The following is a 27,161-nucleotide window of genomic DNA, read 5'->3' as shown; positions in this document are numbered from 1 at the left end:
AGTGCACATTTTTGCATCTTGTTATAGGTCACTAGTTTCATAGACAGGCCTCCTCTACATCCTGCCTTATACCACAAATACATTTTCACCTAAAACATTTAATCTATCCCATAACACATTAATTACTACTGCTCATATTCTTAATACAATGTGCATATTTACTAAAAATCCTCATGCGAGCAGTACTTCCCTCCTTTGTACACATGACTCACATCGTGATTCATGCGTAAAAAAAAAAAAAAAACTTGCCTGTTAAACCAAAATAATAAATGAAATTAAAATGACAACATTTGACAATACCTTAACTCAATTGTATCCCATAAAGTAATTCAAGTAATATCAAACTTGACTAGCGCCAGGTGTTCCTCATTCAGGACTAGCTCTCTCACTCTGACCTTATTATGGTCAGAATCATAGATATGACTATTGCCAAATTATAAACTTCTTCATTATTATCAGCATTATAAATTACCCTCAACTCGGTATAATAAATCACCTTAAATCCCTCATCCCATGCTCCTTGGCTTTCCAGTGTGGGTGATCAATTCACACTAGAAAGTCAGCACAGAGTTCAGAGGTCATTGAAACCCTTCAAAGAAGTGTTCCATTCTATAGTATAGACTAATCATTAACAACAGTCGAAAATGTCATAATTTTTTTTATCCCAAGTGTACAGTAAGTCAAAATTACATTTATTCTCAAAAGAAATCACGCGTTTACCCAAAACTCACTCATAAAAGAAAAAACTTCAGAAAGTTCCATGTGTGTTCCTTTAAGACTTATCATCTCTGACCCGTTAAAACCCCCTACAATCAAAATAAAAAACCCTATATAACCATAATAATAGGTGGGTTGTGTGTGGTTATCTGAAAAAACATATTGGAAAACAACAAACAAAAATGTCCAGACCTTATTTAATTCAGTAGCTCCCGCTTATGACCTAATTATAAGACTGCCAAATTGTATTAACTGCTCCACCTAGCCCACATACTTTTGAAACATCCCACTGAAAGATGATGAAATAAGAGAAAGTACACATTTCGTTAACATTCAATTATAATCAGCAATACAAAAATTTTAATTTCACACAAAACATGATGCAGATATACCCTGTCCTACCTCACATCAATAATCGTTTGTTTCAATTTAATTCCTCATAACTACTCCAGAAGAAGATTACATAAAATCTCTCAAAAGATGAAAACCACTCAATGTTCTCAGAGTTTACAATGAGTATTTTTAAATGATTACTCTTTATACCTCATTCTTTTTAATTCTCACAATGATTATCACCTCTGAAATCTGCATCATTTTATCCCATATCAAATCATCATGGTATCGTTACTGGATGACTTACCCCTTAGACTGTTCCTGTCACCCCTCTACATGTAATATTTGAGACATTCACAAATATAATCAATTACTACGCGTAAATAATCAATGATATTAGATTCTAAGCATCTATTAAAAAGTTGTTTGAGATGTCTACTTTAACATACCTACTCTAAGGTACTTCCACCACTCCTATAACAAATAATTATACTCAAAACTCATCAGATAATACCATGTTTCATTAAGTTGACTACACCTACTAATATAAACCTATAACCCCTTTTCGGTAATGTAATCATCTCCACTTGTTGCATTGATGTTTTAAAATATCAAACCTATTGTTTAATACATTTAGAACTTATAAAAATTGTGTACTTCTCCCTCAGCATAAGAGTAAAACTACCTCCCATTGTGCAACGTACCAGAAACAGATTATCGTTTTATAATTAATTAACTGTCTGCATAACTCACTGGTGGTTAGCCAAACTATAGAGTTTAATGATAATAAATAAAAATGGTCAAAGAACGTTCCATATTCAACTATTCAGATATCTGCTTCACATTACCCACTGTGTCCTTTACATCCCTGTCACGACTTCGGCCGAGGCTGCCTCCCCTCCTTGTTCGGGCAGGCTTCGGCGTTCGTCGTCACCGGCTTACTAACCACTGCCGCCCCAATCATCATCACATTTGTCTTGTCTTGTCAATCACATACACCTGGTTCTAATCCTCTCATTAGTCCGTGTATAAGTGTTCCCTCTGCCCCCTTGTCGTTGTGTGTGATTGTTAGTTGTGAGAGTAGTATAGCTCGGTGGAGCTACTCGTACATTTTGTTGCCAGGGTAGATTTTCCCCTGTGCCTATGTATTATTGGATTCTACCGTTACAGTGTATTTGCCAGGGATTAGAGTTTCCCCTGTGCCTGTTTCGTTGATCGCTATTTGAGCGCATTTGTGTGTCAACGAAGGAATAAACTCTGTGTTCGGTGATTACCCTCCTGCGCCTGACTCCTTTCATCACACTCATCACAATCCCGATATAGTACAGCAAGCACAAATATCTTTCACCCGTTTAATAAATCATGGCATTAGTAAATGATATCCACAAGCCACTACTACCTAATAACATATTTTTATTGACCTTACTAGAAAGCATTATTTTAATACCAGTCTACTCAAACAATCCAATTTGAAATTTCTCATCTCCCAATTAACCTACTTTCCTTTTAACACAGAAAACCCTCTACAATCTCTATTATCCTCTACCTCTGTCTTTCCATCTAACGGTACTTTAGCAGGTGACAAATTATTTTTAAGTTATAGTCAAAACAAACAAAACATCTATTCACAGAGATGCCACTGAAACTATTATGTTATCCTATGCCACCATGGCCTGGTAGGACAATCTCTTTCGTATAATTTTATCAATTAAACCAGTCAATGTAACAGTTTTGCTTCCTTCCCTACATGGGCTTGAACCAGGTACCCTCTGCACACATCGACAACAGTCACCCTCAAAGCACCGTTACTCGTCATTCAACAAAAGGCGCGACCTTGCAGAGCAAGGCAAACAACTCCTTCAAGGTCTCAGAGCAAGTTATGTCACCTATCGAAATGCTACTAGTCCGCACCACTAACTAGCTAGCCATATCACACCGGTAACACTCACCCCCATTTTACTTCCTCCTTTTCCACAGCAACCAGTGATCCGGTTACACCAAACTTAACCCATTATGACACTTACAGCTCTCTCACATTCAGCGAACCCCAGTTGCTAACACCCACAGATCAACACCTAGAAACTCTCCAAACAACAAATAAAAACCATTCTCAAACATCGTACTGCATTTACCTTTATAGTAGGGTTAAAAACTAACTTAACAACTTTCACAATCCTAGATTGCTGTTGTAGCTTCATGATTGGTTCAGTTTATCTGTTACGATATTTTGTCAGTAATATCTCTGTAGTGACCTCAGCTACAAGTTCATATTTTCCTCAGTTAATGTTATCTTTCATACTCTGCTCCCTTCTGACACTGCTTCATAATCCCTGGTGTTTTGTTAATACTATTTTTATTCTCTTTGTCCCCTTGCTTCACTTCCCATTAAGATAAGACACTCGCTTCTCTGTGCATCGACCCTAAACTATTATTATCCCCTTTATCAACGAAGATAATACCAATCCGCCATTACTAGAAACAGCAGATCTGGGGAACTGTCCTTTCTAAGTAGGCTACAAGTAACAAACGAAACACTTGCTGTAGTTGACAATCATATATTGAATTTATATCCATAGTATTAATATCCAATTTATTGATTGACATTACGCCATCATTCTCAATCATTTATCTAGCAAACCATGATGCAACCCCCAAAAAATGACTACCTCGAAATCGTCTCGCTATTCCTGTTAAATAAGTGAGTCTTTCCATTTGAACCAAGCACGCTGATAACTCTTCCATTCTACATCACCAAAAATAAATACTTTGTAGTATCTGTCTAAGCAACACATACCAACAGTAGAATTACACTCAGAAACCCAGATTTTACTCTATGCCATTGAAATGACAAAGAAATCCCACAAATAGCCCAATTACACTGGTTTATCGTCTTCCTTCACTTCATCACCTTAGCTCCACAATGATAATTAGTTTAATGGAAACCCTAAATTGGCTTTGTACTATGTTATAAGTTACTTCTATAAATCCCACTCCTTATGGGCAGTTGATTTCTTAAACCTTTTCTCTATCAAATGATCCATCAACGTCTCAAACTCAGAAAACCTTTATTTATTATTTCCCACCTTTGACGTATGTCTACGTTTGGGTGAGCAAGTTAATACATACATATTATTCAAATTATTACTATATCACCTCTCTAGTAATCGATTACACACACATAAAATTCATTCTATTTTCACATCGTCAAATACTCCATATAGAAAGTTAGAAACTCCTAGGTACTCACAACAAACAATCCTTTTGTGTTTTTTTAAACGATTCTCACTCAACCCAAATCAACTTCTTTAAACATACTCCCAGTGGAACCAAACAAAACAGACAGTAGTTTCAAGGACACTGACCTTCCTGTCATTGGATCCTCACCGGTTCTCTAACCTTCAGAAAACCCAGTCAAAGTCAAGCCTCTCCTTAAAACATATACTTTTCCATTACACTCTAAAATAACCTCACGCTCTCCATACCACTCCTTGATATTATATGATGGGCATTGATGTACGGAACCACAATATAATGTTATATCAAAGCATATTATCCAAACTTATATCAACTTATCATACACATTCATATAATTTATTATGCACCCTTTCAGATTATAATTACTTTCTGCTCTTTGTTCATAAAATAGCCTATGTTGTTCCATATACCTCGATGCCATCTGGTGAACAAAAAATGGTTGCATCGAGTTTACTTAAAAGGTCTCTTCCCATGAACGCCATAGTAGTTGTTGCGCTTACTATAAATGAATAAGCATTACTGAATTAAATGAAAAAAGGTACTAGCCACATTTGTCTAAAACTTGACAAAGGTACAATATATTGTGACAATGATGTATACATATGTGCAGCTTATGCTCCTCCTTCAGATTCATCATATTATGATGATCCGTTTTTTAACAATCTCCATACAGAAATCCTTCAATTTCAGGCAGAGGGTAAAGTGCTTCTTTGTGGAGATTTCAATGTGAGAACAGGTTCTGAGCCTGACTACACTGATGCGGGAGGTAACCACCACATATTTGGACACCCCTCCTTGTACAGTAGCCCTATTATAAATAATAGAAACAGTCCTGACCAAATACTGAACAAAAACGGGAAGAAGTTAGTGCATCTCTGTCGAGCCTAAGGCCTGTACATGCTTAATGGTAGAATCAGAGGGAACACTTTAGGTCAGTTTACTTACTGCTCAGCTCTTCGGGCAAGTGTAGTTGATTTTGCCTTCACTGACATTGACCCTTCCTCCATTAGTGCATTCACTGTCAGACCACAGACACCATTGTCAGATCACAGTCAGATCAACGTGTTTCTGAAGAAATTAACCAGCAATATCCATTCAGAAAAACAGCCCAATAAACTCTACAACATGAACCAATCGTACAGATGGGCTCCAAACAGTGCAGAGAAATTCATTGAAACAATGAACTCAAATGAAATGATGAACTCTGTACAGGTCTTCAATAACTCATAATACCAAAACAATAAAGAAGATGTCAATTTGGCTACTCAAAACATAAATTGCATATTCCAAAAAGCAGCATCAAAAGCAAATTTGAGAAAACCAAAGAAACAAAAAACAAAATGTTTCTGAAAAATTGTTTGATAACGAAAGTAAAACAATTAGAAAACACCTAAGACAAATGTCAAATGATAAACATAAGCAGCAAAACAACCCAGAGTTATGCTATGAATACTTTTAAACTGAAACAGTATAAACATACACTGAAACGTAAGAAATTGAATTATACCAACATGACACTTGATGAAATTGAAAGTGCAATTGACCAAAATCAGTTCTGGGACATGTGGAACAATTTAAGGACGACAAAGCCACAAGAATTAGCCATACAAGATGAAGGAATTTGGAAAACTTATTTTGATAATCTATACAAAAACATCCCACAACAAGACTTACAAAATAACCAATTAGAAATTCAAGTAAAATTGAACATCCTTGAATTAGTCATTAAAAACAACCAAAATCCATTAGATTATCCAATAACCCAACAAGAACTAAATGAAAAGCTAAAATCTATAAAAACCAAAGAAGGCTTGTGGTCTAGATAGCATCAGAAATGAAATGCTGAAAAACAGCACACCTGAGTTGCAAAATGCTGTGCTTAAATTGCTCAACATGGTACTAACTTCTGGCTGCTTTCCTATCCACAAAAGTGGAGACAAATCAGACCCAAATAATATGCGGAATATGAATATGCGTAAACAGCAATTTGGGAAAGGTTCTGTAGCATTTCAAGAATTCAAACCTTTCTTCAAGAAAAAAATGTAATAAGTAAATGTCAAATTGGCTTTCTCCCCAACCATCGCACTAATGACTATATATACACCTTACACACACTAATTAATAAACACGTCCACCAAAAAAAAAGAGGGCAAAATCTTTGCTTGCTTTAATGACTTTAAAAAAAGCATTAGATTATATTTGGCACGAAGTGCTATTCTTCAAAATTCTCCAAAGTGGGCTTGGTGGTAAGGTGTATGACTTAATAAAATGTATGTACACAGAAAACAAGTGTGCAATAAAAATCTAAGAACAGAATCCTTTTCTCAACGTCGAGGTGTGAGACAAGGCTGCAGTTTGAGTCCAAACCTTTTCAACACATATATATAAATGAATTAGCAAACATGTTGGAACATTCTACAGCCCCAGGACTCACACTACTTGACACAGTGGTAAAATACCTGCTATATGCTGATGATTTGGTTCTTCTATCACCAACCAAAGAAGGTCTTCAACAGAACCTTAACATTCTAGAGCCCTGGCAGTAAATTTCAAAAAAACTAAAATCAAGATTTTCCAGAAGAAACCCAGATGTCAGAAACAAAAATTTAAATTCAACCTGAACAACACCATAATTGAACACACTAAAAAATGACTCATACCTTGGTCTGACCATATCTGCATCGTAAAACTTTAATATGGCAGTGAATGCACTCAAATAAAAAGCCTGCAGAGCATTGTATGCAATAAAAATGAAATTATTCAAAATCAACATCCCAATTAGAATTTGGACCAAAATATTTGACAGCGTAATCCTACCAATAGCTCCTTACGGAAGTGAGGTTTGGGGGCCACTCAATAAACTGGACTTTAAAATGTGGGACAAACATCCAATTGAAGCCCTACATGCATAATTCTGTCAGACAATTCTACAAGTCCAAAGAAATACACCAACTAATTCATGTAGGGCAGAATTGGGCCGCTTTCCAGTGGTAATGAAAGTACAAAAAATATCATTAAAATGTGGGCTACAGCTAAATTCAAATCCAAATTCAAGGCTCCAATTTAAAGCATTTCAAACCCAAGAGCTGAGCCCAGAAACGAGCCCTCTCAGTCAGCTGGTGTTGAACCTAACCAACCAAGCTGACACCAGCACTGCTTCAAAAGAAATAATTCAAATAAATAAAATCATGAACCAATCAAAGGACTCACATTTACAACATTGGAAAAATGAAACAAAATCCCAAAGCTGACTAAATTGCTATCTGGCTCTGAACAGAGAATATGAATTGGCTCTGTCAGAGATACGAAGCAGAGACAGATCCTTACCAAGTACAGGCTGAGTGACCACCAATTGGCAATAGAAACCGGCAGACATAAAAAAACATGGTTACCCAAAAAGGAGCGTGTATGTGGTCACTGCACGACAGGGGAGGTAGAAACAAAGATGCACTTTCCAAAATAAGTCCAAATTTGAACTTATTAAACCCAGAGGAAAAACAAAAAATAGTCATGGGTCGAAGGAGCAACGGCTCCTCTTGCAGCAAAATATGTATTTGCCTGCCATAGCCTGAGGGACACTGATAATTACATCTGCATAGTAAGCAGTAATTTACTTATTATTAGTATTATTATTATTGTTATGATTATTATTATTTTTTATTATTATTATTACTATTATTGTTATTACTTTTATTATTATTATTATTATTATTGTTGTGATTATTATTCTAAATGGTAGTTGTACGGGTAGTAGGGGTGATGGTAATGATAGCAGTTTAATGATGGTGGTGGTAGTAGTAGTAGTAATGATGATGGTAGTTGTAGTACTGATGTAATGGTGAGGATGACAGTTAGTTAGTTATAAGTTAGTTATAGTTTCATTTTCCATGTTTAGCCTTTTCTAATTATTATATTTATACTATTGACTGATACCATTTTATTGTTGGTATTTTGTTATTATTATTATTTCCTACCATTTTATATTATTATTTGTTATTCTTTATTATTATATTACAATGTTTATTGTAAACATTGTTGCTTTGGCAATATTGACGCAATGTTTTTCATGCCAATAAAGTAGCTTGAATTTGAGAGAGAGAGAGAGAGAGAGAGAGAGAGAGAGAGAGAGAGAGAGAGAGAGAGAGAGAGAGAGAGAGAGAGAGAGAGAGAGAGAGAGAGAGAGAGAGAGAGAGAGAGAGAGAGAGAGAGAGATACATATAATGATGTTCCAAAAAAGGTCCAGTTGCCAGGACTACAAATAAAAATTCCATCTAGGCACCGTTGACCTAGAGCACACAAAAAACTATACATACCTTGGCCTAAACATTAGCGCCACAGGTAACTTCCACAAAGCTTTGAACGATCTGAGAGACAAGGCAAGAAGGGCCTTCTATGCCATCAAAAGGAACATAAAATGTGACATACCAATTAGGATCTGCCTAAAAATACTTGAATCAGTTATAGAACCAATTGCCCTTCATGGTTGTGAGGTCTGGGGTCCGCTCACCAACCAAGAATTCACAAAATGGGACAAACATAAAATTGAGATTCTACATGCAGAATTCTGCAAAAATGTCCTCTGTGTACAACGAAAAACATCAAAAAATGCATGCAGAGCAGAATTAGGCCGGTACCCTCTAATTATAAAAATCCAGAAAAGAGCCGTTAAATTCTATGACCACTTAAAAGGAAGCGATTCTCAAACCTTCCATAACAAAGCCATCACCTACAGAGAGATTAACTTGGAGAAGAGTCCCATAAGCAAGCTGGTCTTGGGGCTCTGTTCACAAACACAAACAGACACCACAGAACCCCAGGACAACAACACATTTAGACCCAACCTAATCATGAGAAAACAAAAAGAGAATTACTTGACACATTGGAAAGAATTAACAAAAAAACAGAGCAAACTAGAATGCTCTTTGGCCCTAAACAGAGAGTACACTGTGACAGAATACCTGACCACTGTGACTGACCCAAACTTAAGGAAAGCTTTGACTATGTACAGACTCAGTGAGCATAGCCTTGCTATTGAGAAAGGCCGCCGTAGGCAGACCTGGCTCTCAAGAGAAGACAGGCTATGTGCACACTGCCCACAAAATTAGGTGGAAACTGAGCTGCTCTTCCTAACCTCCTGCCAAATGTATAACCATATTAGAGATTCATATTTCCCTCAGATTACACAGATCCACAAAGAATTCCAAACTAAACCCAATTTTGATAAACTCCCATATCTACTGGGTGAAATACTACAGTGTGCCATCACAGCAGCAGGATTTGTGACCTATTGCCACAAGAAAATGGCAACCAGTGAAGAACAAACACCATTGTAAATATTTCCCTTTTGTTTACTATCTACTTCACTAGCTTTGGCAATGTTAAAATATGTTTCCTATGCCAATAAAACCCTTACATTGAATTGAAATTGAATTGAGAGAGAGAGAGAGAGAGAGAGAGAGAGAGAGAGAGAGAGAGAGAGAGAGAGAGAGAGAGAGAGAGAGAGAGAGAGAGAGAGAGAGAGAGAGACAGAGACAGAGACAGAGACAGAGACAGAGACAGAAAAACTAGTTCAGACACAGGACAAACCGTTCGATAAAGGAGAGGAATGGTAAAAAAATATATCTGAATTAAAGGGAATGTTTCTGATTCTGGGGGAGGGGAGAGCTTGAGGGAGGGATAGAAGGAAGGAAGGAAGGTGAGGTTGATGCTTAGAGCTGTGTGGAGGGAAGGAACGAGGGATAAAATGCTCAAAGCTGGGTGTAAGTAGGGAGGGTGGGAAGGAGAGATGAAAGGGGAAAGAGCGAGAGGGAGGGATTCTCACCCTACTAAAATCTCAAGTCAAATGTCTACTGTTTACTGATGATCTGGTGCTTCTGTCCCCAACTAAGGGCCTGCAGCAGCACCTAGATCTTCTGCACAGATTCTGTCAGACCTGGGCCCTGACAGTAAATCTCAGTAAGACAGACAGACAGACAGACAGACAGACAGACAGACAGACAGACAGACAGACAGACAGAAAGACAGACACACATACTTTGTTTTTACAAGCCAAGAACGCAATACTCAACAAATATATCCAAATAAATGCTCAAAATATATCCAAATAAAACAAAACATTGCTGTGATTGGCTTTGTCTTCCAAAACTGTTTTAACAAAGAGAACCCTAGTAAAGACTATGTGCATTGCCCTGTACCCACAGGGGCATAGCCCTTCCACCCCATAGTCCTGTACACAAAAAGGCCTTCCACTCCATAGTCCTGCCTCATACTCTAACACAGGCAGGGTTATCCTAGCCCCCAAAGGAGATCCCGTTCCCCTATCCGATCTAGAACCATCCCACTGAGCATGTCAACATGCAAAACAACTCTCACGCTGGGAACACCATACATTGAGCACGGAAAAGAGAAGAAATTCTCTCTCTCTTTCATTGTCAATAGAGATATATTCTGCCAAGCATTGTAGGCTAATGTGAAATACCTCCTATAAATGTCGTATGACACAAATGTTATTGATTGCTATAGCTGCCTGTTGCCCAATGGCCAGTACCAATGTCTTGGAGCTTAATACGTATATTAAGTACTTTAAATATTTAATGAGGACGGCAGGAAAATAATCGTTATGAGCGGTAAAGTTTCATTAACAACTCCATTTGCCTGCGAGGCAATCTCTTCCTCTAGTACTGTCGCTTTTATTGCAATAAAACAGATCTCCCCTCCCTTTCTCCCTCTCCCCGTCTCCATCTCTTTCCCTACATATCATAATAAAACATGAGTAGGTCCTCTTTAAATGTACTATTACTTACCGCTGCATTTTCATATTCTAACATCACGGGCACTTTAGCGACAATAGAAAAACGTGTCATTCATTATTCAAAAGCAGCCAGTCCCGTTCCTTTAAAAAGAGAGAGTGGAGACACGTGCAATAAAAACGGAGCCCTCAGGTGCCACGAGCCGGAACCTCGATTATGCAGATCAAGAGGCAGGTTAATTTCTCAAATAAATTGCGCGCTTTCAGTCTTTGTTCCAATTTCTTTGGACTTTAGGCCTCTCTCTCCAGAGAACCAGAATGCTAGCTGAATATATTGTCTTTGCAGTGCGCAAGAGAATTGACCTTGTCCTAATTGCTCACGGAGGGTAATTTAAGAAGATAGCTCTCCAAAGTCAAGTGTCATTACCAAAACGGCTTCATTTACATTTTAGTAGACGCTCTTATTAAGAGCGACTTACAGTTAGTGAATACATATTTTATTTATACTGGCCCCAAGTGGGAAACGAACCCACAACCATGGCGCTGCAAACGCCATGCTCTATCAACTGAGCTACATCCCTGCCGGCCATTCCCTCCCCTACCCTGGACGACTTGTGCGCCGCCCATGAGTCTCCCGGTAGCGGCCGGCTGCAACAGAGCCTGGATTCGAACCTGGATCTCTAGTGGCACAGTTAGCACTGCGATGCAGTGCCTTAGACCACTGCGCCACTCAGGAGTATTCGATTGAAATGTCATTGGCCTATTGCTATATTAGCCTACTTGCCTAATAATTATAACTGTTACAATTACTTTAGACTACTATAGTATTGGCATCCATTATTTTTTATGTAATTACTATTATCTAGTTGTTGTTAAAAGGGTTTAATATTTTTTGTTAAAATGTAAGCGGATATATGTCAATGTCATGCACGCTTATAAAGCTATATGTTATGTATCCAGTAGCCTATTTATTTATTAGTCTATTTCTAGTATTTCTAGTATTTAAAAACAAAATGAATTAAGCTTTTAGGCCTATTATTTTATGGACCTATAGTTATTATCATGATTTTATCATCCATGCAGTAGGCCTAGCTTTCTCCGCATTTAGTGGCTTCATTGTGTTCTGGCCGTGTTCTCGGGGTATGCTGCATCCGGGCTAATGTAACATAATCTCGGATAATCTGAGGATTACACTGGCTCATTTACACCAACGACCCCTGGACCAACGCTCCCCTGTCCCTGTCCGCTCATTCCATTTCCAGTGGAGCTATGACACGGTTTCCGCCACGTTCCTAAATCCACAGTGCACAATATGCCCACTGGGCACATATGTCAGTTCAACATCTATTTTTTATTTAGATTTGGTTGAGTTGTCAACTAACGTGAATCCAACGTGAAATCAACAAAACATGTCACCATGTTATTGGATTTAGATGCAAAATTGGGTGAAAAAAAGACGAAGTTCCCCTATGTTGATGACTTTTTTCAAATCCAAGCAGTTTTCCACGTTGATTGAACGTCATCACATTTAATTTTTTGATTTAAATGACCTGGAAACAACGTTGATTAGACCAGTTTTTGCCCTGTGTGTAGGACTGCAGATGGTCATATTAGGCTAAATCAAATGCATGCAATCGAAAATATGTAAATACATCAAACATATAATTTAATAGAATAAAACGATTAACAACATAGAGATACACAATAAATAGTCATTATAATTTTAATATAAAATAGCCTGATAACTGAGCAGTAAATACGAAAATGTGTATGGGAAATGGCAGCTATAACAGTCAATTTCTCCCTCATCAAAATAGGCCACCGGTGTGCTCACATATGGCGGGGAAACTATAGCCAATTCTGCCAGTCCATATTGCTGAACAACCACCTCAAGTTATGGTTATGTCTCTTGATATGCCTACCTCGTTTGTTCGTTTATGGACAACACATTTATTTTAAACTACTTCAAAAGTATTACTACGAGATAATTATTATACATAGAGGAATTTCCCCAGGATGAATCTGAAAACCTTAACGCACAAAAATAATAAAAATAGTGAAATATTGATGGGACAAAAAAAAACAAGAGAACCTCCGTTATGAACATTTATTCATGCAACAAATTCGATCGAGGTTTTAACTTTGCTTGTGGGAGGTACCTATCTTATATCGCCTCATCAAATGAATCATTAAAATAGTCGTATTCATTTTAACTGTAATGCTATACAGTTACAGTTATCTATGCCAGTCAAAATTAAAACCTATGACAAAATTGCAACCCAGAATATAGGGTTCAATTACAGGCTAATAGTGAATTTTTTTTTGACCTGTGTTAAGAATCTTTGCTTTTGTCAAAATAAAATGTTAATGTTAAATAGGATAAAGACTATAGGCCTATATCAGGTCTAAAGAGAGGAGGACAGGAACCCATCTCAGCAAAGTTCTAGCCAGGAGTCCATAAACAGTTAATTGTGTTCGTCTTTTCATTGCGTCTGATGGGCAGGAGGTTCCAGCGACCATGCAGACCCTCCACTTCCTCTGTATAGCCCGTGGCCTCATCAGACAATTCCCTTTGATTATCAATTAATGTGCCTCGTCAGACAATTCCCTTTTATTATCAATGAATGTGCCACAGTCGGGTTGTACCGTGCACCATTGTAATTTAGTTTAGGCCTTGTAAGGACTTAAAGCATTGTGATTACCAGCAGCAGACACGGTTCGGATACAACCCATTGGTTTACTTCAAATGAATATCTTACACAGAGGAGGAGTAATCTGCTAGTAGCTGTTGACAGATGCCGTAATCAAAACGGAGAAGTGATGCCTCGCTTCCTCTATACCTCTCATCAATGGCCTTAACCAAGGCCCACTTCAATCCATGACGAATAGACGCTTGTGTTAATACAGGTCCTCTCGTGTTCCTCGTAGAAAATCAATAAAACGACTGAACTGCCTGCATTCATCTCCACTACTCCATACTGGTTCGGTGAGAGTCGCACGGCCTCCAACGTGTGTATTTCGGGCTGGACATATCACAGAGAAGAGCCAGAGGCAAAACAATAGAGAGACAAGAGCTAGAGATTATCACCGACAAAACTGTATAGAAATAGGAAAAGGCAGTAGGAAATAAGAAATATGTAACCCTTGCAACTCGTATCTGCTATTTCAGTTCAATGGAAATATTTTCTTACAGCCTACTGTATTTTCAGGCTACAAAATGCAGTTTAGAAAACAGGGACTTTTTCAAAGCCTGCAAGCCCACTAGGTCAAGTGAATTGTCCAAACAGGTCAAATGAAAAGGTTTAGAAATCGATGCTCTGATATAGCACTAAATGATATCAACTCTATCTGAATGCTAGGAAGGAGTCTAGGTTATGGTGCCCCCCCCCCCCCCCCCCCCCCAATCAGTTATTAAAATAACAGCCAATGAACAGTCAATGGGTTGACAGCACCAACCAATAGAGACACAGGGATGTGGTGGGGGGGGGCACCAAGACCAACATGTTTTGACGCGGGAGGAGTGCGTCACAGACCTCTTCAAAAGCACAGCAAACTTTCACTGGCGCGCGCGAGGATGATCTGAAGGAGGCCTTTCCGAAGTTGCAGATGAATGCAGGATGACAATGGAGGCAACCGCAGCTTCTCTTTGGCACAAACCCGCTGTTAAACCTCGTAATTTAATTTCCATCCTGTCCAGCCATCCCACGGTCTGAATAAACGGTGGGGATGGAACGTGCACCCAGCGCCCCAAGCCCTCCTCCCAAAGCGGTCCAGCACGAACCCATTAGCTTCGGCATCGACCAGATACTCAGTAGCGGTGCTGACTCAGAGAGCGGCCGGACCAGCAGCAGACACGGTTCGGATACAAGCAACGGAGACGGTTACCTTTTGGGGAGCCCAAACGGAGGGAGTGCAGCGTCCTACACCGCGCTGTCCATCTCCCTCTCTGGTATTGTACCACAGTTAGAGGATCCTGGTTTGTACGGAGTGAACCACAGCCTGGGCAGCAGAGGAGTGATCCGGGTGCCCTCTCACAGACCGTTGATGGTCGCAGGGCCGCCGCATGTGGGGAGCGCTGTTCCCGGGTATGGAGGCCTGTGTTTCCCGTGGGTCGGGAATAGGTTCGCCAAGGACAGGTTATCAGGTAACTTTCCGATAGAACCCTTAGCCTATAGCCTACCAAATAATGTTTATTCTGTTTATATTTAAATATATATTTACACACCATTTCATGCGTAGTGATTTAAACTATCCATTTGAAGGTCTCCAAAACGTTCCCGGTTTCCCGCAATGGGAAATGTTACATTGAATGTGTTCAAAACATTTTAGCTTACAAAAAACGTGTAATAAGCTTTTTTTTAAAGTGAAAAGACTAATAATAACGATAACAATACGGCAATAAAAACAACAAGAATAAAGATGATGTGATCAAATCAAATCAAATTGTATTTGTCACACGCGCCGAATACAGTGAAATGCTTACTTAACCAACAGTGCAGTTTTAAGAAAAATAAGTGTTAGGTAAAAATTGATAACAAAAAATAAAAATAAATAATAATGAAAGAGCAGCAGTAAAATAAGGCATTTTGATAAAATCATTAATTCAATCTTCAACCTTTTACGCATTAAAACGTAAGAAGATGTAGGCTTGACCCACTTATGCAATTCTACTGAAATTGTAGCCTATTTCCATATTTCTCTTAAATATGTAGCATATTTTAATGTTACAAGGCGTGTGCATGATAAAGTCAATTAACACTTATAGCAACGAAAATCACATAGAAATATTGAATAGGCCTATAAAAATAAAATATATTTAAAATATATTTACAAAAATATTAAGGCCAATAACAACAACGTGCATGAGTTAAATCTAAAAATAATAATTTATCACGTCTTTGACGCTAGAAGACCCTAAACTGGAAGTTAATATAAATGGAGGTATGAAGAAAGAACGTTTTAGGCTATTCTGGTTGATTTTACAATGCAATTTGATTAATGTAGCAATGATGTTCGGACTCATTTTTTCCCCACAATGATTTTGTTTCACACCCAACAGTTTATACAATATGACAAAGACATATGAAAACATTGTCGCGTGAGTGGTCACCCATAGTGTGAATGTTGGTAGAGCACGGCGTTTGCAACGCCAGGGTTGTGGGTTCGATTCCCACGGGGGGCCAGTATGAAAAAATAGCGACTGGATAAGTCGCTCTGGATAAGAGCGTCTGCTAAATGACAAAAATGTAAAAAAATGTAAATGTTAGGAAATAATACTATTGATTTCAAATGTAGGCCTATTCAATTTGTAATTGCCTAATTTGGCACCCAGAGCCGAACCCAACATTATTGACTCCCTGTATTTACTATTTCATGTCATTGTTTGCTCACCCAAGAGGAAGCCTAACATGAATATCCAGCCAGAAATGATGGCTTTATCCCCATAAAAATAAACGAATAAAATAAGGTTAAAAGGGAAGATTCACAAATTGCAGGTGGATGAGACGACGTAGGCCCAAACAGAACTGCCCGGTTTTGTGCAGGCGCCAAATCAACCAATAAAACTATTATTATTTTCTAACTAGGATACTTTCTTTATCCAACAATGAATATAACCTTTGTTTTCTGCTGAGGATTAGCCTATATGGCAGACCTTATGAACTGTACAACAACACAGTTGGAGTCTTTCTTACCACAGAGGAAAAAACACACCTCATTCGTCCACGGTGTAAACTCATCCTCCAGTCTGTTGTTCTGCTCCCTCCTTCAGCTCTCGTGCCATTCACGGTGACCCGGCGGATAGGTCATCCATACCAGAATCGCACACCGCCCAAACGAAAAAAGCCTCGGACATCCTTCTCCCGTGTGCAGATTTGTGAGTTGGAGAAGCGCTTCCACCGGCAGAAGTACCTCGCGAGCGCGGAGCGGGCCACCCTCGCCAAGAGCCTGAAGATGACGGACGCGCAGGTCAAGACCTGGTTCCAGAACCGTAGGACCAAGTGGAGGTCAGTTTATCCATTTTACAGTTTACCTGTTTAGTCATACCTTAAAGTAAATTACCATTGAACATTTCACTGGATGATGTCATCCTCCTGAGGAAAATGAGCTGGCCAATCAGCAGTCTACTCGCATGAATATTTTTAATGATGGTATATGCCCACACCATTCTGTTGTTGGGGTATGCCCACAGCATTCCAATACAGAAAAGCAGCTGCTTTTAAAAAGTGCTACACATAAGATTTTTGTTGTTGTTGCATTTTTGCATTATAATTTCAGAAAATGTCCATAATATATCTGCAGTAATAGTGAAATGAAAGTGTTTCATAGTCATTATTACATTTATATTTGAGTCATTTAGCAGACACTCTTATCCAGAGCGACTTACAGTTTTATTTTTCATACTGGCCCCCCGTGGGAATCAAACCCACAACCCTGGCGTTGCAAACGCCATGCTCTACCAACTGAGCTACATCCCTGCCGGCCATTCCCTCCCCTACCCTGGGACAATTGTGCGCCGCCCCATGGGTCTCCCAGTCGCAGCCGGCTACGACAGAGCCTGGATTTGAACCAGAATCTCTAGTGGCACAGCTAGCACTGCGATGCAGTGCCTTAGACCACTGCGCCACTCGGGATAGCATAAGCTACGGACATTATCATTCCACTATTAGCGCCAGAAATATCATTAACATTTTCTGAAATTATACTGAACAAATATATAAATGCAACATGTAAAGTGTTGGTCTCATGAGCTTAAATAAAAGATCCCAGATATCTTCCATATGCACAAATTTGTTTACATCCTTGTTAGTGAGCATTTCTCCTTTGCCAAGATAATCCATCCACCTGACAGGTGTGGCATATCGAGAAGCTGATTAAACAGCATGATCATTACACAAGAGCAGCTTGTGCTGGGGACAATAAAAGGCCACTCTAAAATGTGCAGTTCTGTCACACAAGTTTTGAGGGAGCGTGCAATTGGCATGCTGACCGCAGGAATGTCCACCAGTACTGTTGCCAGAGAATTGAATATTCATTACTCTACCAAAGCAGGTTTAGAGAATTTGGCAGTACGTCCAACTGGCTTCACAACCGCAGAACACGTGTAAGCACGCCAGCCCAGGACCTCCACATCTGGCTTCTTCACCTGTGGGATTGTCTGAGACCACCCACCTGGACAGCTGATGAAACTGTGGGTTTGCACAACCAAAGAATTTCTGCAAAAACGGTCAGAAATTGTCTCGGGGAAGCTCATCTGCGTACTCGTTGTCCTCACCAGGGCCTTGACCTGACTGTAGTTCGGTGTCGTAAACGACTTCAGTGGGCAAATGCTCACCTTTTATGGCCACTGGCACGCTGGAGAAGTGTGCTCTTCACGAATTAATCCTGGTTTTAACTATACCACGTAGATGGCAAACAGCGTGTATGGCGTTGTGTGGGCGAGCGGTTTGCTGATGCCAATGTTATGAACAGAGTAACCCATGGTGGCACTGGGGTTAGGGTATGGGCAGGCAGGCATAAGCTACGGACAACGAACACAATTGCATTTTATCAATGGCAATTTTAATGCAGAGATATCGTGACGAGATCCTATGGCCTATTGTCGTGCCATTCATCCGCCACCATTACCTAATGTTTCAGCATGATGATGCACTGCCCCATTTCGCAAGGATCTGTACACAATTCCTGGAAGCTGAAAATGTCCCAGTTCTTCCATGGCCTGCATACTCACCAGACATGTCACCCATTGAGCATGTTTGGGATGCTCTGGATCGACATGTACGACAGCGCATTCCAGTTCCCACCAATATCCAGCAACTTTGCACAGCCATTGAAGAGGAGTGGGACAACATTCCACAGGCCACAATCAACAGCCTGATCAACTCTATGCTAAGGAGATGTGTCACGCGCATGAGGCAAATGGTGGTCACACCAGATACTGACTGGTTTTCTGATCCACGCCCCTACTTTTTTTAAAGGTATCTGTGACCAACAGATGCATATCTGTATTCCCAGTCATGTGAAATTCATAGATTAGGGCCTAATACATTTATTTCAATTGACTGATTTCCTTATATGAACTGTAACTCAGTAAAATCGTTGAAATTGTTGCATATTGCCTTTATATTTTTAGTTCAGTGTACAATGCAAACATTTGAAAGAAAATCTGTAGCACCTTTACCATATACTTAATGATACTTTTTTGGGGGGAAAACTATTTCAGTCATATTGTAATTAATTATAGGTAATATTTCATAGAAATTGGGAAACACTGTTACTTTAAGTATTCATCGGAGGTGTTTTCACCTAATCTCGTTCACCAGTCACCAGACAGACACTTCCGTTCATTCGCAATTAGTCTGGGGACGAGGTTAGTTTTGACCTATAGGCCTAAGTTGAGACTAAATATTTTCAGTGAAAGGTGCTACACATAGGATTTTTTAGAATTTTTGCAGTGCCTTCAGAAAGGATTCACACCCCTTTACTTTTCCCACATTTTGTTGTGTTACAAAGTGGGGTTAAAATGGATTCAATTGTCATTTTTTTGTCAATGATCTACACAAAATACTCTGTAATGTGAAAGTGTGTCAGGGGTGCTGAAGGTGGGTGTGGTGCAGGAATCAAGCGCAGGACGCAGAAGCTAAGTCCAAAAGACTTTAGTGAATTATACACATAGTACACGAGAACTATAAGCCCGGAGGCGAAATAAAGGCGCACACAGGCGTCAAACAAAAGGCGCACTAACATGTGCGAAAACCTCTCCAAACAACGGAGGGAAGATACGTAGCTCAGAACACCAAACAGAAGAGCAATCACACACAACACCATACACACACAACGAGAACTAAATAGGACACTAATGAGGACTAACTAGACACAGGTGTACAACATCAAGACAAAACCAAACGAACATGAAACATAGATCGGTGGCAGCTAGTACTCCGGGGACGACGACCGCCGAAACATGCCCGAACAAGGAGGAGGAGCAGCCTCGGCCGAAACCGTGACAAAGTGGAAGAAACATTCTAACATTTGCAAAAAAATGATATGGAAAAATAAAATACGAATATATCTTGATTAGATAAGTATTCAACCCCCATGTTACAATCACCTTTGGCAGCGATTACAGCTGTGAGCCTTACTGGGTAAGTCTCTAAGAGCTTTGCACACCTGGATTGTACAGTATTTGCACATTATAATTTTTTTAATTCTTCAAGCTCTGTCAAGTTGGTTGTTGATCATTGCTAGACAGCCATTTTCAATATTTTCCATAGATTTTCAAGCCAATTTAAGTCAAAACTGTAACTAGGCCACTCAGGAACATTCAATGTCATCTTGGTAAGTGACTCCAGTGTATATTTGGCCTTGTGTTTTAGGTTATTGTCCTGCTGAAAGGTGAATTTGTCTCCCAGTGTCTGTTGGAAAGCAGACTGAACCAGGTTTTCCTCTTGGATTTTGTCTGTGCTTAGCTCTATTCCGTTTCCTTTTATCATAAAACCTCCCTAGTCCTTGCTGATGACAAGCATACCATAACATGATGCAGTCACCACCATGCTTGAAAATATGAAGAGTGTGTGTGGTGTTGGATTTGCTCCAAACGTAACGAATTGTATTCAAGACATAAAGTTAATTTCTTTGCCATATTTTTTGCAGTTTTACTTTAGTGCTTTATTGCAAACAGGATGCATGTTTTGGAATATTTGTATTTTGTACAGGCTTCCTTATTTTTACTCTGTCAATTAGGTTAGTTCTGTGGAGTAACTACACTGTTGTTGATCCATCCTCAGTTTACTCCTATCACAGCCATTAAACTATGTAACTGTCACCATTGGCCCCATGGTGAAAATCCCTGAGTCGTTTCCTTCCTCTCCGGCAACTGAGTTAGGAAGGACACCTGTATTTTTGTAGTGACTGGGTGTATTGACACACCATCCAAAGTGTCATTAATGACTTCACCATGCTCAAAGGGATATTTAACGTCTCCGGTTTCTTTTTTTTATCTATCTACCAATAGTTGCCCTACTTTTGCGAGGCATTGGAAAACCTCCCTGGTCTTTGTGGTTGAATCTGTGTTTGAAATTAACTGCTTGACTGAGGGACCTTACAGATAATTGTATGTGTGGGGTACAGAGACGAGGTAGTAATTCGAAAATCATATTAAACACTATTCCATGCAACTTTTTATGTGAATTGTTAAGCACATTTGTTGCTCCTGAACTTATTTAGAATTGCCATAACAAAGGGGTTGAATACTTATTGACTCAAGACATATCAGCTTTGAATTTTTTATTAATTTGTAAACATTTAAAAAAACATAATTCCACTTTGACATTATTGGGAATTGTGTGTAGGCCAGTGACAAAAAAACTCAATTTAATCCATTTTAAATTCAGGCTGTAACACAACAAAATTAGGAAAAAGTCAAGGGGTGTGAATACTTTCTGTAGGCACTGTATAATTGCTGATGATTTTAAGCTATAGGTCTTAAGTCAATAAATATTCAACCCCTTTTTATGGCAAGCCTAAATAAGTTCAGGAGTAAAAATTTGATCCAGACTCATTATGGGGAATAAACTAACGTCCGTAAGCGTGGCGTACCATTTGGCCGGAGTAAGGAGTCTGGGTAGCCAGGCAATCTGTCAGCATGGCGGCTGCTCTTTAAATACATCACTCATTGCTTCAAGTCACACCCTGCCGCACCCACCAAACGGAGCAAACGTACCTCAAAGTCTGCTCAAGAACATTGAAGAAAGTTTTGGGGAAACATGTCATTCAGTACAAACCATTATGCAACGTAGCGAACATTCAATCGAAGTGAACAGCTGGTAGAGCCCTAATATTTCTGCCAAAAAAACGATTGGACCAGAATCACGTCTCATTGCATGCCTGGATAAGGAAAATAGATCAGTCAGGAGAAAACACGACGGTAAGATTAGCCCAAGTCTGTTTGGCCTAGGCCTATAGTTTATAAAATCATCTGCAACTATACAGTGCCTTCCAAAAAATGAAGCTGTAGGCCCAGATGCCTAAGGAAAGTTGAGATGGTATATAAATGTCCACTAGGCTACTTAAGTTTGACCATTGTTGAATTTCAACATATTAGAAGTATTCTATGTTCATAATTAGATTGTAAGCAAGTACGCCTAATCGCTCTCTTTCTCTGTTTTAGGAGACAGACAGCAGAGGAGAGGGAGGCTGAGCGTCAACAAGCCAATCGGCTGATCCTACAGCTGCAGGCCGACGCCCTCCACAAGTCCCTCAACGAATCAGCAGGCTTTGACCCACTGTGCTCACATAACTCCTCCCTGTATGCCCTGCAGAACCTGCAGCCCTGGGCCGAGGAGAGGGAGTAGGAGGAACCTGCAGCCCTTGGCCGAGGAGAGGGTGTAAGTATCCCATAACCACTGATCCAGGGTCACATATTTTGCCATCCTTCCCAATGGTTAAGATGAGGAATGGGATGATCTGACCCTAGATCATTTGGTAGTGCCAAAGTGGAGGCTATGGACAGTGTGTGATGCCCCTTTGAGACTGTGTGGAGACAAGGTGGCTGATAGCCCTATGACTACATCCAAACCCTCATCCTTAGATTGAGCTCTATCTAGGTCTATCTACACTAGCCAAGGTGTTTTGACCCCTATATCTGGCCTTATGTTACATCCCACACTGTGGCCGTGTTCGAGAGCGTTAAATCCATGATGCATTGTGGGTAAATGGTGACTGACTGACTGATCTACAGATAATAATGAGTAGCTATTTATGATGCAAGGTGATTTGTAAATCAGTCAGTCGCCAGCACTGTCGGAAGCAATGTGGAACAAGCTCTATGACTCTATGGCTAAAGACTGAGATTGTAGACTCAAGTGACAAGGAACTGAGGGAAGAACAAGAGGAGCCATGTGTGAGAGGTAGAGGGGTATGGGAGAGAGGGAGGAAGTGGAGAGGTGGAAGAAGGATGCATGTAATGTTGGTAAAGTATGAAACTAAAACACACATCCTCAAATGTTCCATTTGTGACTAATTTCCTATGAGGATGTGGGTGTAAATGTATCATAATTTGTACTTGGGATGTAGATATGTGAATAGCAATATACACTCTTCACTTGAGAACACTTCATTTGTTGCCTGTGGTGTACAGACATGGATGGAAAGCTTTATTTTATTCAAAGACATATCAAACATCATTACTTTCTCTGGAAAGTTTGTTAAATATCATTTGTACAACATTTCAATACACACTGATGTGTTTCTGTCTTCTATCTGTCTGTAAGTCTTCCCTGTGCTTTGCTGATCATCAATCTTGATATTGTATAAAATTATAGTTGACTGCAAAGTAATAGATAACTGTGAAATAAGGGATTTTGTGTTTTCTTGTCAGTAAGTCTTCACATTGATTAGGCTATTGTCATCTCTCATGGCTTCATTCCTGTGTGCTCAGTGACAAGGTCTCTCTCTCTCTCTCTCTCTCTCTCACTTCCTGTCTCTCTCTCTCTCTCTCTCTCTCTCTCTCTCTCTCTCTCTCTCTCTCTCTCTCTCTCTCTCTCTCTCTCTCTCTCTCTTTCTCTCTCTTCTCTCTCTCTCTCTCTCTCTCTCTCTCTCTCTCTCTCTCTCTCTCTTTCTCTCTCTTCTCTCTCCCCCCCCCCCCCCCCATCTATCTGGTCACAGTGAGTGGTTGGGTATTGTCTTGAGAGTGAGTTGTTATTGTACAGTCGTAATGTCCCACAGGATACCACACACACCTGTGTTGACACAAAACTAGCATAAGAATACACTTCAAAATGGGACTTGCAATAACTTACTACCACTGTATATGTCTATCATTGGCCACATAACATCCAATCCAGGCTCTGTGGCCGGGATATAGTCTGGCCATGACTTAGATTGACAGACAAAGAGACCAACTACAAAACAGATGAAAAGAGCTCAGTGCAGACAGAAAGATAGAAGCCAAAAACACTATGACACAAGTCACCACAACACCAAAAACATTGACTAACACTAACACACATTGAGTAGGAGTTCTGCATTTAGCAGGGTTAGGACTGACTTGGTTCAAATATATTTTTCTTGAAGGTCAAATACCGATCAGATGAATTCTACATATGAAAATGTACTGATTGTGTATTTGTTATTTGTATTTGTGGTGCGATTGAGGATTCAATCCAAGGTATGTGTGTATGACTTAATCTGTGTGTGTTTATGTCAGTAGGTACACTAACAGGTGTGATATACACTCTTAGAGAGAACAGTAAGCATAACAACATCAACAGAACAAGACAGAGAGGTCGGACTAGGTTGAAAGGTTACAGGTCACAGGAAGGTCAAAAACAGATACAGAGGTCAGAGGTCAAGGGCCATAACCCAGCCCGTTGATTGGTCACTGCCATGGTAACGTGATGGTGAGACACTGTGCCACACGACTGGTGTGTATAGCTGTTGCTGGGCAGCCGGTGTTGAGTACCTCTCGTAACCATGGTGACAACAACGTTTATTTGTGTCTCTTTTTGCCATTAAATGGCAGGCTGCTCTTCCTTCTCACAGTTCAAGCATCTCTTCCAATCCCTCCCGGTCTTTCTTTCTCTGTCTCGTTTCTTTCCTTTTCTCTGTGTGGTCTATATGACATTTTCGAAGAGCTGAAGGGACCTCATTATGTTTTCATCCTGGGAAAATAAAGTATGGAAAAAAGGTGAGCTGATTTAATATCAGGTAGGAAATATAATACCTCTGAACTTGCATTTACAGTGCTCAGTGGAGTATCTGTACTAATGTACCATCTAGTTCATATAACCACCACTAGAGGGAAACAAAGACAGAGGAGAAGATAGCAAGGGACAGCAATGTGAACAGCATAGACCATATAGAAAGCAAGACACCTCATAGGCTCGTTTTTTTGGTTGGAGCGAGGTTGGCGGGGCAAGAGGGAGGAAGGAATTTAGTCAACCAAAACCAGCTGCTATCACATTGGTGCTATGGGAGAGTCATAGGATTTTACCGAATATTGCGGATTTCTCCCCCACACAGTGACTGGAGTAAATTTTGGTCGATTTTATGACAAGCCGAAAGTGTTGAGCATTCTAAACCCAAACTGTTTCCATGACGTTTTCCAGACTTCCATGTGACATCTTCATTCTAAATCTTTGGTGGACAGGATGAAGAAGTTAAAAGTAAAGACCTACAGAAGGGGCAAATAGGATTATTTTATGAGATATAATATTATTTTCTAAATCACTGTTGTGTACTTCTAAACTATGAAATTACACAACAGTGTTTGGAACTGTAATGATAATTGATTATCTTCCTAGCAGCTACCTTGCTCTAATCTGGATTGGTCAGATGTTTGTTGTTGACATAGAGATGGATAGATGGTTGGAAGCAAACCGAAAGTGGTTGAATTGATGCATGGCTGTGAAGTTGGTCAGTTGATCATTTAATTTGATCCATCCACCATATTAAACCCTCCAACTACAATAGAAGACCATAATAAGTGGGAGGAATGTTTAATGATGATCATATAACTCTAGAGAAAGTTTACCTCCTGCAGGACAGAAGGAACTCATCCAGAGTGACTACTCCATCTCTGTTCTTGTCCATCTTCTGGAAGAAGGCATCCACATGTTGTTTGGGAGTGTCTGTCTTCAGGGCAGGGTATGTGTACTTGCCCATCATGTCATATATCGCTCTGACGATGTCTGTCATCTCCTGTAACACACACACACAAAATACACAAAAACCACAGTATATGAAGCAAAATATATACAATAATATTTGCCTGTCATTGTTAAATGGTGAAATAATCGCACACAATCTTTAAGTATACACACACCTCCTTGTTGATGTAGCCATCTCTGTTGATGTCGTACAGGTTGAAAGTCCACGTCAGCTTCTCCCTCACGGAACCCACTCAGTAGGGTGGACAAAGCCATGACAAAGTCCTGGAGGAGGGAGAGAAATTACAGAATGAGACAAGAAGAAGAACAAGAAGAAGAATGATCCAGAATACACAAAGGGTTAGTCATCTGATGATTGTGAGAAAGAGAGAAAGAGAGGGGGTAGAGGAATGTTAACCTCAAACGTGATGGATCCACTGTGTGCTGAGTCAAAGGCGTTGAAAAGGTAGTGCGCGTAGGTACTGGCATCTGCAGAGCATTGGAGAGAAGAGATACACTATATATACAAAAGTATGTGGACTCCCCTTCAAATTAGTGGATTCTGCTATTTCAGCCACACCCGTTGCTGACAGGTGCATAAAATCGAGCACACAGCCATGCAATCTCCATAGACAAACATTGGCAGTAGAATGGCCTTACTGAAGAGCTCAGTGACTTTCAACGTGGCACTGTCATAGGATGCTACCTTTCCAACAAGTTAGTTCGTCAGATTTCTGACCTGCTAGAGCTGCCCCGGTCACTGTAAGTGCTGTTATTGTGAAGTGGAAACGTCTAGGAGCAACAACAGCTCAGCCGCAAAGTGGTAGGCCACACAAGCTCACAGAACGGGACCGCCGAGTGCTGAAGCGCGTAACGCTTAAAAATTGTCTGTCCTTGGTTGCAACACTCACTATCGAGTTCCTAACTGCCTCTGGAAGCAACGTCAGCACAAGAACTGTTCATCGGGAGCGTCATGAAATGGGTTTCCATGGCAGAGAAGCCGCACACAAGCCTAAGATCACTATGCGCAATGCAAGCATCGGCTGGAGTGGTGTAAAGCTAGCCACCATTGGACTCTGGAGCAGTGGAAACACGTTCTCTGGAGTGATGAATCACGCTTCACCATCCTGGCAGTTCGAAGGATTAGTCTGGGTTTGGCAGATGCCAGGAGAACGCTACCTGCCCCAATGCATAGTGCCAACTGTAAAGTTAGGTGGAAGAGGAATAATGGTCTGGGGCTGTTTTTCATAGTTTGGGCTAGGCTCCTTAGTTCCCAGTGAAGGAAATCTTAACGCTACAGCATACAATGACATTCTAGACGATTCTGTGCTTCCAACTTTGTGGCAACAGTTTGGGGAAGGCCCTTTCCTGTTTCAGCATGACAATGCCCCCATGCACAAAGCGAGGTCCATACTGAAATAGTTTGTCGGGATCGGCTGACCTCCAACTCATCAAACACCTTT

General features: G+C 40.0%; 1 protein-coding gene and 1 pseudogene across 2 annotated transcripts in view; one reads left to right on the top strand and one right to left on the bottom strand.

Moving 5' to 3' along the window:
- Positions 1-14,779: 14,779 nt before the first annotated feature.
- On the top strand, positions 14,780-22,404 carry LOC311104737 (T-cell leukemia homeobox protein 3-like; the record flags this gene model as incomplete). The annotated part of the gene is made up of 3 exons (XM_084146631.1): positions 14,780-15,197; positions 16,824-17,058; positions 22,221-22,404. 3 exons carry the CDS (start codon positions 14,780-14,782, stop codon positions 22,402-22,404), a joined length of 837 nt encoding a protein of 278 aa, XP_084002757.1.
- A 1,311-nt stretch (positions 22,405-23,715) lies between these two features.
- LOC311104567 (A-type potassium channel modulatory protein KCNIP1-like) overlaps positions 23,716-27,161 on the bottom strand; it is a 16,958-nt pseudogene continuing 13,512 nt past the window's right edge. Inside the window, exons 2-5 of the transcript XR_014615832.1 lie at positions 26,117-26,187; positions 25,875-25,983; positions 25,584-25,750; positions 23,716-24,711 (exon numbers count right to left, since the gene is read on the bottom strand). The product of XR_014615832.1 is annotated as an A-type potassium channel modulatory protein KCNIP1-like (transcript). The remainder of the gene's footprint in view (positions 24,712-25,583; positions 25,751-25,874; positions 25,984-26,116; positions 26,188-27,161) is intronic.

The sequence above is a fragment of the Coregonus lavaretus genome (assembly GCF_964263955.1).
Source record: "Coregonus lavaretus genome assembly, chromosome: 29".
Taxonomy (NCBI): Eukaryota; Metazoa; Chordata; class Actinopteri; order Salmoniformes; family Salmonidae; genus Coregonus; species Coregonus lavaretus.
Note: the sequence above shows the minus strand (reverse complement) of the source record. Positions and strands in the feature narration are given on the sequence as shown.